The 14,535-nt window shown below is 52.3% G+C and overlaps 1 protein-coding gene and 1 long non-coding RNA gene across 6 annotated transcripts in view; one reads left to right on the forward strand and one right to left on the reverse strand.

Annotated features, from left to right (window-relative positions):
- Nucleotides 1-14,535, forward strand: part of PALLD (palladin, cytoskeletal associated protein) — a 367,111-nt gene that overhangs the window by 179,363 nt on the left and 173,213 nt on the right. For all 4 annotated transcript variants that reach the window (XM_055427986.2, XM_055427989.2, XM_055427990.2 and 1 more), the window contains 2 exons: nucleotides 6,675-6,794; nucleotides 9,244-9,547. In XM_055427986.2, coding sequence (XP_055283961.2) covers nucleotides 6,675-6,794; nucleotides 9,244-9,547 — 424 coding nt within the window. The remainder of the gene's footprint in view (nucleotides 1-6,674; nucleotides 6,795-9,243; nucleotides 9,548-14,535) is intronic.
- Nucleotides 12,233-13,894, reverse strand: LOC129557462 (uncharacterized). Of its 2 annotated transcripts, XR_016037785.1 has the most exons (4): nucleotides 13,784-13,894; nucleotides 13,566-13,628; nucleotides 13,056-13,151; nucleotides 12,233-12,361 (listed from the first exon to the last, which is right to left on the reverse strand). It is a non-coding gene; the product is annotated as an uncharacterized LOC129557462 (long non-coding RNA). The 2 variants fall into 2 exon arrangements; XR_008686205.2 differs by lacking the exon at nucleotides 13,784-13,894 and having other exon boundaries at nucleotides 13,566-13,660.

Consider the following 14,535-nt stretch of genomic DNA (forward strand, 5'->3'; position numbering starts at 1 on the left):
GCAGGCCTCCCACGTGCTGCCGTGCGGTGCCCCCAGCGCAGAGCCGGCCTCTGGCTCCACGGAGCGGCGCTCGGGCTCCGTCAGACTCGCGGGGCTCAGGGTGCCCCGCACCACCTGTCCGCGGGGTGTGCTCCCGGCAGCGCGACAGCTCACCGGCCGGAGCCAGACGCAGGGCGGGAAGCAGCGCGCCAGCGGAGGCGGGCAGAGCTGGGGGCACCCACGGGGCACGGCCGCGTTGGGATGTGACGAGGACAGACACGGTGAGGCCTTCCCCACTCGGAGCTCAGGGCCCGCGCGCGTCTCCTGCCCTGACGACAGATGATGGGGGAGGCGGGCACTGACCCCAGGCCGCGTCCCTGCTTGGCCTGACGCCCGTCCCTGCCTGCGGGATCAGCTGGGAGCACACGTGCACCTGCTTCTGGACGTGCTCTGCTCTGACCCAGAGCTGAGAGCAGAGAGCCGGCGGGTTAAACTTCACAGCGGCCACCTGACAGGCGCAGACCCCGCCGGGTCTTCTGGCCAGCTGTCCCGCCTCTGCCCGTGCGCAGCCCTCCGCACAACCCCCCACCCAACCCGCAGCCCCAGATCTCCCAGGAGACCCTGCGGCCGTGGCCACTCAGGACCCCTGTGTGCTTTGCTGAACACTCGGGAAGCGCAAGCTTTTTCTGACAGTGGCAAGTTGGCCTCTCCTTTACACGAGGAGATAAATGCTTGTGCTCAGTCATGTCTGACTTTTTCAGGTGCCATGGACTGGGCCCCCCGGACTCCTCTGTCCGTAGGATTTTCTCAGCGAGAATACTGGAGTGGGTTGCCATTTTCTTCTCCAAAATGCTTGTTAGTCAACATTTAAGAACTAAGTGAAGTCAGAGAAAAATAAGTATCATATGACGTCACTCATATGAAATCTAAAATAATGATGCAAATGAACTTACTTGCATCACAGAAATAGTCACAGATGTAGAAAGCAAGCGTCCGGTTACCACAGGGGAAGGAGGCTGGGAAGGGATAAGTTGGGAGCTGGGGACTGACGTGCACACACCACTATATGTAAGATTGGTAACCATCGCGGACCTCCTGGGCAGCACGGGGAGCCCTGCTCAGGGCTGCACCGACCTGTGGGGAGGTGATTAAAGGAGAGCGGCTGTGTGCATCATAACTGATTCACTCTGCTGCACACCTGAAACCAGCGCAACGTGCACACCGACCACGCGCCAGTAAAAATAAACTGCAGAGTAAAACTAAAGGGCACACTTTTGAAGGAACTATAGATCTGTGGCAGACATACAGGGAAATCAAACGGAAAGGAAGATTCAGCTGCAGTGGGTGCTGGGGGGCATTTCTAAAGAACTGGTCATTTTTCTTTTCTTAGATTTATTGATGAGGCTGCTGGGGTTCATTTCATTGTTACTCCCTAATCTGTGCGTTGTTATTTTTTTAATTTTTTTATTGAAGGGTAGTTGATTTATACTATTAGTTTTTGCTGTATGTTAAAGTGATTCAGTTTCATGCATACATATATGCATTCTTTTCATATTCTTTTCCATTATGATTTATCACAGGATACTGAATGTAGTTGCTGTTCTGTAGAGTAGGTCCTTGCTGTTCATCCATCCTATATATAAAAGCTTATTATATCTGCTGAACCCAACCCCCCAGCCTGTCCCTTCTTCCCGCACCCTTTCTTGGCAACCACAAGTCTGTTCTCTGTATCAGTGAGTCTTAAACTGCATTTTAAATATCTTTCTTTTATATGATACAGTTGGTAATTTTTAAAAGTCCTTTAAAAAATATATGTCTTACAGTTACCACACTGAATCACCTCTTGCTAACTTTAGTCCAGAGTCCTTTTTTTTATTATTAATAGTTGCGTTAGCCAAATTATGTGGTTTGGAAGGTAAAAGCTGCATTTTATTTTTAGTTAGGCTGGACCCCACAGGGGAAAAAAAGGCCCATGAAGGAAGACATTTATGAAAACATCCCCCAGTTACCCAGAGGATCCAGTAATATAATCCATGCTGCTTCCTCGTTTTATGTTTCTGCAAACAAAATGGTTTTGTTTGTATTTGATGAAGAGTTAAGCATGACCAAGAAGTTGAATGAAATTTGGGATTAACCTCTGAGAGGTAGTTACATGATTAAGTAACTTTTAAGTAATGGTTAAAAAAAAAAAAAACAGAATTTACCATCAGCAAAAAGATTTCTAATTAAGTAAGTTGTGATATGTCTTCAAATCAAAGCTTTGCAGTTAGGAAAATTGGATTCAAATAGATCATAATTAGAGTCATTAGTAAGTTTAAACTTTTCCACTTTTTAAAAGGACAGTCTTTTAATACAAGCACGTGAACCTCTGTCTTTGAGACAAGCAGTCATTTCCTGACTCCCGTCCCTCAACAAAATGTACTTCCCAGATGTCTTTGTCTTTGTTCACAGAAGACGCCCCGGGTGAGCACAGGCGCAGCAGCTGGGCTCGCGCCGCGCCTTCCTGGCTTTTCTCTTCCCTTAACATCAGAAGCACGTGGGCCCAGATGCTGCTTTCTCAGCAAAACATGAGCCTGTTGTCACTTTCTGATGCAATTTTGCAAGAGAAGCAAAGCTGAACAACCTTTAGGGCGTTGGACTAAAGTTTATCTTGTAAAAGCCCCTGAGACGTGGCAATGTCTGAAGATAACCCAAAGAACTTGCTCATGTTTTTCTATTCTGACGTTTTTGTTCTGTATGTAAACTGTCCAGACGGTCATCAGCTCTATGCATGAACATACCTCATTTTATGCAGGAGAAGTGTTCCTAAGAATTTCTAGAAAATGAAGTTTGTTGAGTCAGATTTGAAACATGAAGCCTTTTCATTCTCTGAAGGGTCCTCTGGGTGGGAAGGGGCAGCTGTATAAACAAGCTGGGGTTTCTTAAAATGGCATGACTTTAAAAAAAAAATCACAAAATTGTAGATAACATAAGAAGGCATTCTGAGAGTTGACGAGGTCATTGCTCCCAGACCGATTTCTCTCATCCCTGCTAGGTAAGATTTTATCCTGATTTTAAAAGTACGTTTACAGCACAGCACTGTATGACCTGTAAACACCGTGCTTGCAAGGAAAGCTTCTCAGGCATTTCTCTGTCTCCAGAAGCTCCATCTTCCACGACAGTGTGATGGGGAAGCGGGCACGGGCGCCCAGCAGCAAATGCTGCTGAGCCCACCTCCCAGAGGATGGCCAGGACAGGGTGGAGGGTGGGGGTTTTCCCCAAATCTCTGTAGACTGGGCTGTCTATCTCTTCTCCTACCAGCAGGGCCATGTGACAGCGCCCTTGGGGCTGGACTGGCGTCCTCCCAGCGTGTCTGGTACCTGGAGGACACAGAGCCCACCTGCTTGTGCAGGTGGGTTTGCAGTGAGTTACTTGGACAGTGAGAGTAATTCAGATGTTCAGATCCAAGAAACTCCCCTTTTCCCACCTTTCACAGCTTCATTTCCATTGAGTTCCCCATCTCCTGGATGAGGAACAAATGCAGAACACCTAAAGGCCTCGTGCTGAGAAGCTCATGGGAGGCAGGGTGGGTTTGGCGCAGACCTTCAGCGTTTTGGCCTCAACGTTAATTAACTGTGACCTTGGGAGGATCCCTGGGGACCTCACCCAAAGGAATGAGCAATTTGAGCTAGTCCTCGTAGCCCAAATTTGTGTGTTCAGTTTACAAATCCCCAGTCCCCGATGCTCTTCCGGATAAATCTGACTTTCTCCAGGATTCGTCTTGCGTGACCCCCCGACTGGAATCGTCTCTAGCTCCGTGTCTTTCTTGTCGGTGGGGAGCCCAGAAGTGTGTGCAGTGCAGTCAGGACACGCAGGGCACCCTCCCCCTGCTCCCTGTCATCCTGTCCTTCTGGTCACTGAGCCTTTGCATCAGTGATAGTCCTGTGCTATAAATGCTCTCAAGCCTTTCCCTGAAAACCCTTTCCTAGTACACCAAACAGCTCCATCTAGCAGGATTCCTTGATGGTTTTTGAGCCAGGAACTCCAGTGGGCCCCCTAGGGCAGTGTTTTTAAACTGTGGATCATGACCTGTGAAAGCGATGGCAACCCCCCATTCGTTTAAAACAAACTAGAAGAGAAAATGCATAGTGCCCAGCATTTTCCCACTATTGGTAGCACAGGAAGTCTTCAGTGATACCATTATTTCAAAAAGGGAAACTACTTTTGTGTGTTGAAAGAAAGCAGTACGTTATTAAGAACTCAGCATATCTTGTGATTGAAATCAAGGTCAACAAGCTCTCTTGGGATATAAAGGAAGACTTACTTTCATTTTATTTACTGTTTTGTTGGTCTACTTTTTATTTACTTATTTTTCGTTTTCGCTGTGTTGGATCTCTGTTGGACTTTTCTTGAGTAGCATCAACGGTGGGGTGGCAGGGTCCTACTCTTTAGCTGCACTGCTCAGGCTTCTCATTGCAGTCATTCCTCTTGTTTCAGAGGATGGCCTCTAGAGTAGTCAGGTCCCAGTATTTGTGGTCCCCAGGCTCTAGAGCACAGGCTCAATAACTGTGACACACCAGCTTAGTTGCACCGCGGCATGTGGGATCCCCAGGGATTAGGGATCGAACCCATGTCTCCTGCACTGGCAGGCAGATTCTTTATCATGGAGCCACCTCGGAAGCCTTAACTGGTCTACTTTCGCATTTCCTACTTCTGTTGGTATGTAAAAGTTAAGAGATGTAATTTTAATAAACAGCAATATTTTAATTATAAGATAGTACTTCTTATAAACACACTGTGTTTACAGCATAAATTGTTTTGAGGCCAGTTTGCTAATCTCATCCCTGATGGTTGACTCCAGGGGAGATGCCTTACTGTGAACTCTGAAAAGTGTGCCCTCGGGGCTGTCAGAGGAAAGGAAGCACAGCCCTCATCCAGGTCTGCCAGCTCTTGCTACAAGGCCCAAGGGTACGAACACCAGTCCCTCTGCGTGGCGACCACTGTGTGGCGCCTGATTCTGTGGTTCAGCCGTTCGCAGCTCTGTGGTCCACGTCAGGCTTGGCCCCCACCCCTGGGCGCACGTGGTGGGCACGGTCAGCCTCCAGGGTAGCTGGGATGAGCCAGTGGTCTCAGGTGATGGGCAGTGGTTCATCTCAGCTTGGGGGGCCCTGAGTTCCAGGTCACCAAGGGTCCATCAGGGCTCGCAGAGATGAAGCAGAGGGACAGGGCCCCCGAGACTTTGGCTCCGAAGGGACGTCATTCCCACTGCTCCCAGGTTAAAGCAGCTGCCAGGCCAGCTGAATCTCAGGACTGGGACAGAGCCCAGTGCAGGGGGGCCTGGGTGTAGGAGGGGAACCCCCCAGATCCCAGGACTGAGACAGGACTGCAGAGCCTGGTGTGGGGGGTGCCTGGGTGTAGGAGGAGCAGCTGCAGCCATTCCTGCAAACAATCCACAGCACAGTCTCACATCTTCCACATGATGTGCGATTAATCGGTGTCTGTGGGAATCAGAAACACACAACGTTTCTTCACATTTACCAACACAGCCATCCTATGTCACTGATATAACATAGACCGTCATTCCATGTAGACTCCCAAATGACACATGCATATTATGCATACATTAACTAGGAATAGCTACTACACTCTACATTAAGCTTCTTTTTAGCGAAACCACCGACAGTTCCTCACGACGCAGCAGTCACCCTAAGTCACCAGGCAGTACCCTAAGCATAGTGCGTATCTTGTCACAACCATAGATGGTCATGAGAGTGAAGTCTGGAGCCCAACTTGGTTCAGATTCTGATTTTGCCGCTTGTGAACTGCGTGACTTTGGGTAAATCAGCTAGCCTTACCGTGCTTCAACTTTCCTGTCTGTAGAACAGGCTAATCATAGGAAACGTAACTTGCAAGGTTGACATGAGGGTTAAATGTAAACGCACGTCTGTTCAGTGCTGATAGTGGTACCTCGCGCTGGAGAAGGGCTTCTGTAACTGTGAACTGTTGTGATGGTTACCAGCATCGACCCTCATGACAACCCTGTGATGGATGATTTATGAGTCATGGTTCATACAGGACCCAGAAGGTACATTCTTTTACTGTCTTCATCCTTAGGTAAGAGGTGGACCAGAGTCACAAAGGCACCACGTGGCAAGGCCCTCATCCGTGCCTCGGTCTCTGGTCCCAGAGTCTGAGCTTCTCAGGCCACAGAAGACTGCTGCGTAACAGTAGCTTCCAGAGTAACTGTCTGCAGCCAAACATTTCCCCATCATGTTCTCTGTTCCCCATTGTCAGCTTCTCAGAGAAGCTTGATGTCTCATTAAGGGCTTCGGTTGAGCATCTCTTTTGTTATTGAGAAATTTCATGAGCATCAGCCAAACTCAGCAGGGCTGGTGTCTCCCACGTACTGAGCGTGCGGGCACACGCTTTGCAAACTCTTGTGTCCTCGTCGCAGTACCCTCACGAGGAGTACGTTTGTAGGCGAAGAAGCCAAGGCTGACGAAAACAGAGCTTGGCCACAATCACCAAGCATCCATCTGACTCCAAAGCTTTGCCACCAGGTTAAACAGCTAAATTAAATGTCAAGAGGTTCCACTGTGAATACTTTGTAAAGTGACCCCGTGATAACTGTTACCGAATCTGCTTGGGTTAGAAGCCTTCTTGGGAGCAACCCTGTGGGTGCCCTCTGATGAGTGACTCAGTTCTCTTCCTTCCAGAGGAGATCTGCACCCTGGTTATTGCAGAGACTTTCCCCGAGGACGCCGGCATCTTCACTTGCTCGGCCAGCAATGATTACGGCTCAGCAGCCAGCACTGCCCAGCTGGTGGTCACCTCAGGTACGCTGGGTCCCCACTGCAGAAAGGACTGCCCAGAGGTCTGCCCAGCCTCCAGGAGTCATGCTAAGAATCCGTGGTTCATCACCAAACAGCAGGCCGGGGTTGGGGTGCTGGGAGGCGGGTGAGTGGGCTGGGGACGGGGGGTGGGCTGTGGGAAACAAGAGCTGAAAACACAGGGTGACGATAGTATTCTGGGAGAGCACATGTAGGCAGCTGCTTCGGGTGTGTGTCCTCTGTCTTGGGAACAATGGAGCTGGCTGCCCGTGTCTTCCTGCCTGCCGGCATGACGCGGGAACTGGGAGGCACCAGGGCGGGTCGGTCACTGTTTAACCTGCTCAGTAGACCTAGAGAAGCAGCAGAGAGCATAGAAACCAGATTTCACTGAGCGCTGAGGCCTACGAAAAACTCAAGCAGCGCGTTTTATTGTTCAAACCAACCTCCAAGAATATCGGGGCATTTTTGTAAACTCAGAAACTTAGCACTTAGGGAAAGTGTGAAACCGTCCTTTTCCTGTTTCTTTGACCTTTAGTTAACTGTTTTCCGGGGTTTCCCTCATGGCTCAGTGGTAAAGAAGCTGCCTGCAATGCAGGAGACATGGTTTTAAACCCTGGGTGGGAAAGATTCTCTGGGGAAGGGAGTAACAACCCACTCCAGTATTCGTGCCTGGAGAATTCCATGAACAGAGGAGCCTGGTGGGCTACAGTCCATGGGGTCACAAAAGAGTCGAACATGAGTATTCTACTATTATTAACTAACCTTAGTTGGGTTTTATGGCGTTATTTCTGTTGTTTATTTTACAACGGTTATAAAATAACCTCTTTGACCAAGGCGGCACCTAGCACCGCGGTCAGGAGGCAGTCCTCAGCTGGAGGTGGATTCAACACTCTGGAAGTTTCAAAGGGATTTCTCTAAAACCGGCGAGCTGGTTGGTAGGGGGCGGCAGAGACACAGACAAACCAGTTTAGGGCGGTGGGAGAGATTCCTGATTCTTCATCTTCAGTAAGAAAGGAACTGTAAAGTTCTCCTTCACAGGGCTCCACTGGCAGGACTGAGGACTCTGTTAACAGGAGGCTCCCGGGTTGTGATCAGAGCCACAAAGAGGGCCCAGTATTTGATTTGGGGTTGAAGATGGTCCCAGCAAATGGCCCCAGCACAGGTGCAGTGCTCTGACCACGCAGCCAAAGCTCCAGCTCCACGTCTGTGTCGCTGAGATTAGCAAGTAGTATTTCCCATTTTTCTCAGGGGTGAACCTACTCTCGGCCAAACGTGATCAAGAGCTGTTTTCAAGCTTTCTGCTCACCCCAGGGAGCATCTTCAGGACACTCCAGAAGCCCTGCTGGGTGCTGGGCAGGGCACAGGGTCCTCGGAAGACACACGCTTGTGTCAGGATGCTCTCCAGTGAGAGTAATGAGCAGTGTGTTCTGCGCTGAGTCACAGCTGCAGCGGTCCCCTGAATGGGAAATCATTCCCTATGAGGTCATAAGACATTTCCCTGAGAGCCTCGCTTGGCTTTAGGACAGACAAGTGAAGGAGTGAGTTCCCACTGCTCAGCACAGAAAACCTCTGTAGCCTGAGCTAAGCTCAGCGAAGCACAGGTAGGGTGTTCTAGGCTGGAGCAGAGGACGAAGTGGTGTCAGTTGACAGTGTTTGTGTGGTCTTTTTCTTTTTAAAATTTATTTAAAGTGAAGTCGCTCAGTCCAACTCTTTGCGACCCCGTGGACTGTAGCCTACCAGGCTTCTCAGTCCATGGAATTTTCCAGGCAAGAGTACTGGAGTGGGTTGCCATTTCCTTCTCCAGGGGGATTTTCCCGACCCAGGGATCGAACCGGGGTCTCCCGCATTGCGGGCAGACGCTTCACCGTCTGAGCCACCAGGGAAGCCCAAATGTATTTAATTGGAGGGTAATTACTTTACAGTATTGTGGTGGTTTATGCCACACACTGACATGAATCAGCCACTGGTGCACATGCGCCCCCCATTCTGAACCCACTCCCACCTCCGTCCCCACCCCATCCCCCAGGGCGGTCCCAGTGCACCGGCTTTGAGTGCCCTGCTTCACGCATCAAACTTGCACTGGTCATCTGTGTTCCGTATGATAATATTCATGTTTCAACGCTATTCTCTCAAATCGTCCCATGCTCACCTTTTCTCAGAGTCCAAAAGTCTGTTCTTTACATCTGTGTCTCTTTTGCTGCCTTGCATGTAAGATCGTCGTTACCAGTAGTCTGTTGTCATTTGTTTTTAGCTCTTGTTTGAAATTTGTTAATAACCTGGTAGCTGGGGTCCCACTTGTGAGCCACCTGGGAGGTGAAGCCCAGCCTGGGGAAGCAGCCCGCCCCGCCCCCGCCGGCGCTGTCCCGCAGCAGCCCCGCTGGGCTCCAGGCTGTGGGTGGGGTGGGAAGGGGCTGCAGCCGGGCCGTCTCACCGAGTCCCCCCCTCCCTCCTTCAGCCAGCACAGACGCCTGCGGCTACGACTCGGCAGGAGAGTCCGGCAGCGGCCACTTCCCGCCGCCCTCTCCGCTCTGGGAGGCGAGCCCCTTCGAGCTGGTGGCCCAGAAGCCGGCGGAGGCCCCTCCCAAGAGCGGCTCCGAACCGGGGCTGATCTCTGCTGCCGACAGGGAAGCCGCCGGTGTGCACCCCGCGCGCGGAGTGAACGGAGTGGTGAACGGCCGCACCGACTCCGCTCTCCCCAGCCCGCCCGCCCTGCTGTCCCCCGTGAAGGAGCCCCCGCCGCTGCGCGCCAAGCCCAAGCTGTGAGTACCCCTGCTGCACATCCACGGTCCGGCCTCTGCCAGGGGACCGGGGTCCAGACCTCCCCCCGGGCAAGGCCTCCTGCAGGCAGGTGTCCCGGCTGTGTGAACTTGCTACTCAATGGGGCCCCTCAAATGTAACAAACACCCCAAAGCAGAGAAGTAAGTGAGCAGTAAGTGAGACCTGCCTTTTGCTAAAAACCGTAGCTGGTTTCAGCTGCAAAGGTGTCCTGCCTGGGGCAGAGGTGTCTTCAGAAGGTGGGGAAGGGCCTGCTCAGAGCTGGCCTGTGAAAATCACTGCCATTGTCTTAAGTGGAGGAGCTGGTGAGGAAACCTGATTAAGCAGGGAGCCTGCAGCTGAAGATGGAGGTTCCAGGTGTGGCAGGCTTCTGGAGGGGTGGAGGGAGAGCTCCTCCCCCAGCCCAAGCCGCTGGGTGCAGGGTTCCACGAAAGGCGTGCTTCCACCCACACCACCTTCCTCCTTGGTTCCCACTGTTACAAAAGGCTGGTGATGCTTGTAGGTGCCCTTTGCGCTGGCGCCACTGGGGAGGGTGGTGGTGAACCCTTTAGAGAGTCAGTTAAGGGATCCTTCTGAGCAGAGCAGAGCTGAGTCCCTGCCCTGACGGAGGTCGGCAGGAATGTCAGAGTCCTATAGCTGGGCACATGGGCCCTGAGGCTGTGTCTCCACAAGGATGGACTCCCCAGGGCCTGTGCTCCCCTCACTGTCTAGGGGAGGGGTGTGCTGTGGGGCAGGAAGGCGGCCTCAGGACAGGAGTGACTCTGCTTCCTCCCCCTGCCTGAGGCTCACTGTGGGAACAGGCCAGTTTTCAGATTAGGATGGCATCTTACATTCGTTCATCACCGTATTGTTTATTGGGCAGTTTCATGGGCATTATTAGACCACTCGAGTAACAAATCAACCAGACTAGTGCCTGAGTCAACAGACAGGCAGGCACTTCTGTGAAAGGAAACTTCTGCACTGCCCTCTATCGCAGCTTCAGAACTTGCTTTTATTATCTTTTACAGTGAACACCTCAGGCTTCCTCCTGTATCTGCCGGGCTCGTTTTGTGGGCGGTGGGCTGCCCAGTTAGGTACAGTAGCATGTTCCTCACCTAGACGAAGCCCCCCTGAGATGCGGGACAGGTCTCAGCAGCTCAGAGAGGCCACCTGAAGAGAGGTTTATGCCCCCGTAGCTCCAGCCCATTGAATTAATTGCCTCTGCCCTCTGCTTTTATTTTTGCATCGTGAGTGTGTATTTGCAGCGCTCCTGGGGTAGAGAGGGCAGATGTCCACGGACAGGGCCTGCTGGCTCTTGAGTATAAATCACAGGAGAGCAAACAGGAGGGGCTGCTCACAGGCCTCACAGCCTCCGTATTTAGGGGTTTCAGCAGCTCTTCAGCTCTGACTCAACTGTGTTGGGGGGCTGTGTTGGATGGAACATTTCTGTGGTTATTAAGAGCTACTTGAATGGCTCGGGCACAAGTCTGCAGACTGACATCATGATCTGCTTACTAGTCAGGTGTTCAGTTTAAAGTCAAATCCAGGGAAGGTGGATTTCAGTGTCTAAATTCCTTTAATTGAGGGAAACTTGGTAGCTTAGAAGTCACATCACTGGTAGCAGGTTTTGTCCTGCTTTCTGTTTTCAAATCTTTGTGTGTAAGTATATCCTCAGAGCATCCTTTCATGATGTTCATGTTGTATGAGGACCTTCCAGTTACTATGGAGGAAAAAATATGATTGACCCTTATATCAATTTTTAAATTTTCTTAGGAATTGTAGCACTTTTTTGGATTTTGTTTTCATCACAAAGTGAGTGCATGCTTGAAGTGGCAGGTCAAACAATACAGAAGTGGTTGAGGGAACCAGTGCCAAGGTCTGGTATGAGGCTTTCCACCCCTTTTTCTGTTATCTGAGAAGGTTGGCTCATTGTTTTAAAGGTTGTATCTGTTGATAGGAATGCCATTGAATGACATCTATAGGTAATGTGGAATGATGTCTAGGGTGTTAATGATTAATGTAACCACTAAGTAAAATTCTTATACATGTCTGTTTCTTTTCATACTTTGGGAAAAAATGAAATTTTGCATCTTATGATTAGCAGTGGAAGAACTGGTCCACTTGAATCTTTTTTCATCAACCCATTATTTGACTCGTTTTCATAGAAAAGGAGAGGCTTATATTTGGGAGGTGTGTAGGGACCTTTATGGCATACCATTCAACTGAATCATTTGTAAGGAAACAAATAGGAAACGATTAGGAGGGACTGAAAACAGTAGTAATTTAAATATTTACTCTTATTAAGTGAATCTGAAAAGGGTATTTTATTTGTTAGATTCCTGGAAAAGTGTCACTATTAGAAGGAAAATCTCCTTGTATTTTTCCTCTCAAATAGCTCAGTAACAATCATGGGAGGGGAAAAAAAGACTAAAATGAAAAGGTAGAAATGTCCTGAATTCCTTTCTGCAGCAAGGTTCTAGAACAGAAACGCCCAGCATGGGTCTTGCCGCCCTCCCAGCCCCTGGCTGCTGTCTGCCTCTGCCCTGAGGGTGCGCCCCAGCCCAGGGTTGTGGGTTCCCACGTTCACTCCCAAGGCGGTGTCCTTGGCTCAGACTGTGCCCCTCCGGTGTGAGTTCCCTGGGGTTGAACATAGCCGTTCAGTGAGTTCCAGGTGCCCACACAGCACACCATAGACCAGAGGGCACTCTGACTCCACCCAGGGAAGCCGTGAGAGGGTCCGAGAGGCTCCGTGTCTGACAGCCAGCGCCGTCCCTCGCAGTGCACGGGAGAGAAGTGAAGCGCGGCTGAAATCATAGTGCCTATCAGAGCGAAAGAGGGGGGAAGGGAGGTCAACTAGCTTGTGAGCCGCTTGCCGCGTTACCGTCCTTGCTTAGAGCCCAGCGAGTGAGTCCACAAATGCTGCCTGAAGAGGCAGAGTAAATACACCCTCGGCGTCAATGGGAAACAAACCCCGTCCCTCTTTTCTTGCCGAAAAGCACTCCCTGGAGGACACAGGCGCCTGGCGTCTGCGGGGACGAAGCGGGGGGCCCTCGGGGCCCCACTGAGCAGGCGGCGCGTGGAGGACGCGGAGGGGCAGGCCCGCCCGCTCTGCAGGCGCCTCCCGCCCGGGCGCAGAGGCGCGAGCCGCGTTCCTCCCTGCGGCTTCGGTGTGCTGCCTCTGAGGGCGGGGCGCCGACGAGATGGACCGGGGCGTCGAGGGGCGGGGCCGGGGCGTCGAGGGGTGGGGCCGCGCGGCGAGGGGCGGGGCCTGGGCGCCGAGGGGCGGGGCCGGGGCGCCGAGAGTGGGGGCCGCGGTGCAGGACGCAGGCCCGCGCGGCGGGGGCGGCCCGCGCGGCGGGGGCGGCGCTCGCCGCGAGCCCTGTCGTCTGCGCGTGGGCGGGGCCCTGCGGCGCTCCCTGCTGGCCGCCTGCCCGAGGCGAGGGGGAGCGTCCTCTGCGCGCGGTCTCGCTGCCCCGCCGCGGCCGCTGGAGGAAGCAGTGTCAGCATTCCTACCTGAAAGGTCCTGGCCTCTCAGACGGGCTGCTCCTCGGGACCTTGCGTCCTCCCGCCTCCTTGCTCTCGCTCCCACCCTGAGAGCCCCGGTTCTTCCTGCAGCGGGACAGGCCCTATAAATGCACTGCTGCTGCCGTGTCGCTGGTCCAGCTCTGGGCTGACACCCGCCTGATGAGCAGCGGTGAGGGCAGAGAAGAGGAGGAGGGGCAGCCTGGACCCCTCTCATCAGAGGGTCAGCTGAGCCGGACCTGCCCTGCCTGGAAGCTCCCCACGGTCCCCACCCTGCTCCTAGACACGAATGAGGGCGTGGGGTCCCCTTGCCTGGAGTGTTCAGTCCCTGGCATGCCTTCGGGCTGCAGACGGCTGGCTGCCCCCTTTCTTCCCTGTTACCACCTGCCCTGAGGCAGCCCCAGCTGTCCCCATAAACCACACTGTGCTGTCCCCACAGCACGGAGCTGCTTCTGATCTCTGCTCACTTGCCTGCAGGCTGGTTTGGGTGATGCTTCTTACCGTGGAAGACCTCACTGTCTTCTCACTGCCGTTTTGCTGGGTCCTCGGTCAGGGCCTGACAAACTTGTGAGCAAGCAGAAATGTTTTGAATGAACGAAACAAGAACAGACGCACAAAGAGCAAGAACCCCTCCCGTCTGAAGCGCCTCATTCCTGGGGCTCACTTCTGACGCAGGCACACTGTAGGGTCTGTCCTCACCAACCACAGAGGCTTCTCACCTGACAGCACTTCCCACTGACCCGCTCATCCTAGAAGCTGAGTGAGTACAAAGGATCGAGTTAAAATCCCACTGGTGGGGTTACAGTAGAAACGGACAGCCAGGGCACTTGATTTGGGCGTGTTTTCACTTCCTCGTTTCTTCTGTGTCACCTTGTATGACTCTCTTTCTTTACAACGCTGTAGAGAACATGTGACGTGTGGGAAAGCGAGGGGCCCTTGCGCCCTGCTGCCTGCCGGCCGGAGGACAGACACAGCGCTGCTGCAAGGTGTGTGTCCTTGCCGGGTCCACACCGTCCGATGCGGCGTCTGCCTACCTTCCAGGGCTGCTGGCTGCTCCTCCCCATCTTGTTTACGTGGGACGTGGCCCAGGCCCCAGGTGCAGCTCCGTCAGCACGTTGGAAGTTTTCCTTCCTTTCACCTTTGCTGGCTGGGGTTCAGGATCTCACTCTTGAATTCTGTCACTCTGCCTGTTTGGCTTTAGAACACAAATGGTCCCCTAGGTTCTATCCTAGGTTAAGCCTTTCCTGCTAGATCTAAACACGCAGAACAAAGAGAAGATGAGGAAAGCAGTTGGGGGCAAAGTAAGGAACAAAGGTCAGAGAGAGCCCTCTCCCAGCAGGTGTGATGAGGTCCTTAAAGGTATAGAAATGTCCTAAAAGACGCTTGAGTCCTTCTTGCGTCTAAGATAGAGTTGGAAGTATTTGCTGATAACACTACGTATATTTGACGTAGTTCTCAGCCATCCAGAAGA

This window comes from Moschus berezovskii, chromosome 7 (genome assembly GCF_049115385.1).
Source record: "Moschus berezovskii isolate FMDL1 chromosome 7, NW_MosBer_1.0, whole genome shotgun sequence".
Classification (NCBI taxonomy): domain Eukaryota; kingdom Metazoa; phylum Chordata; class Mammalia; order Artiodactyla; family Moschidae; genus Moschus; species Moschus berezovskii.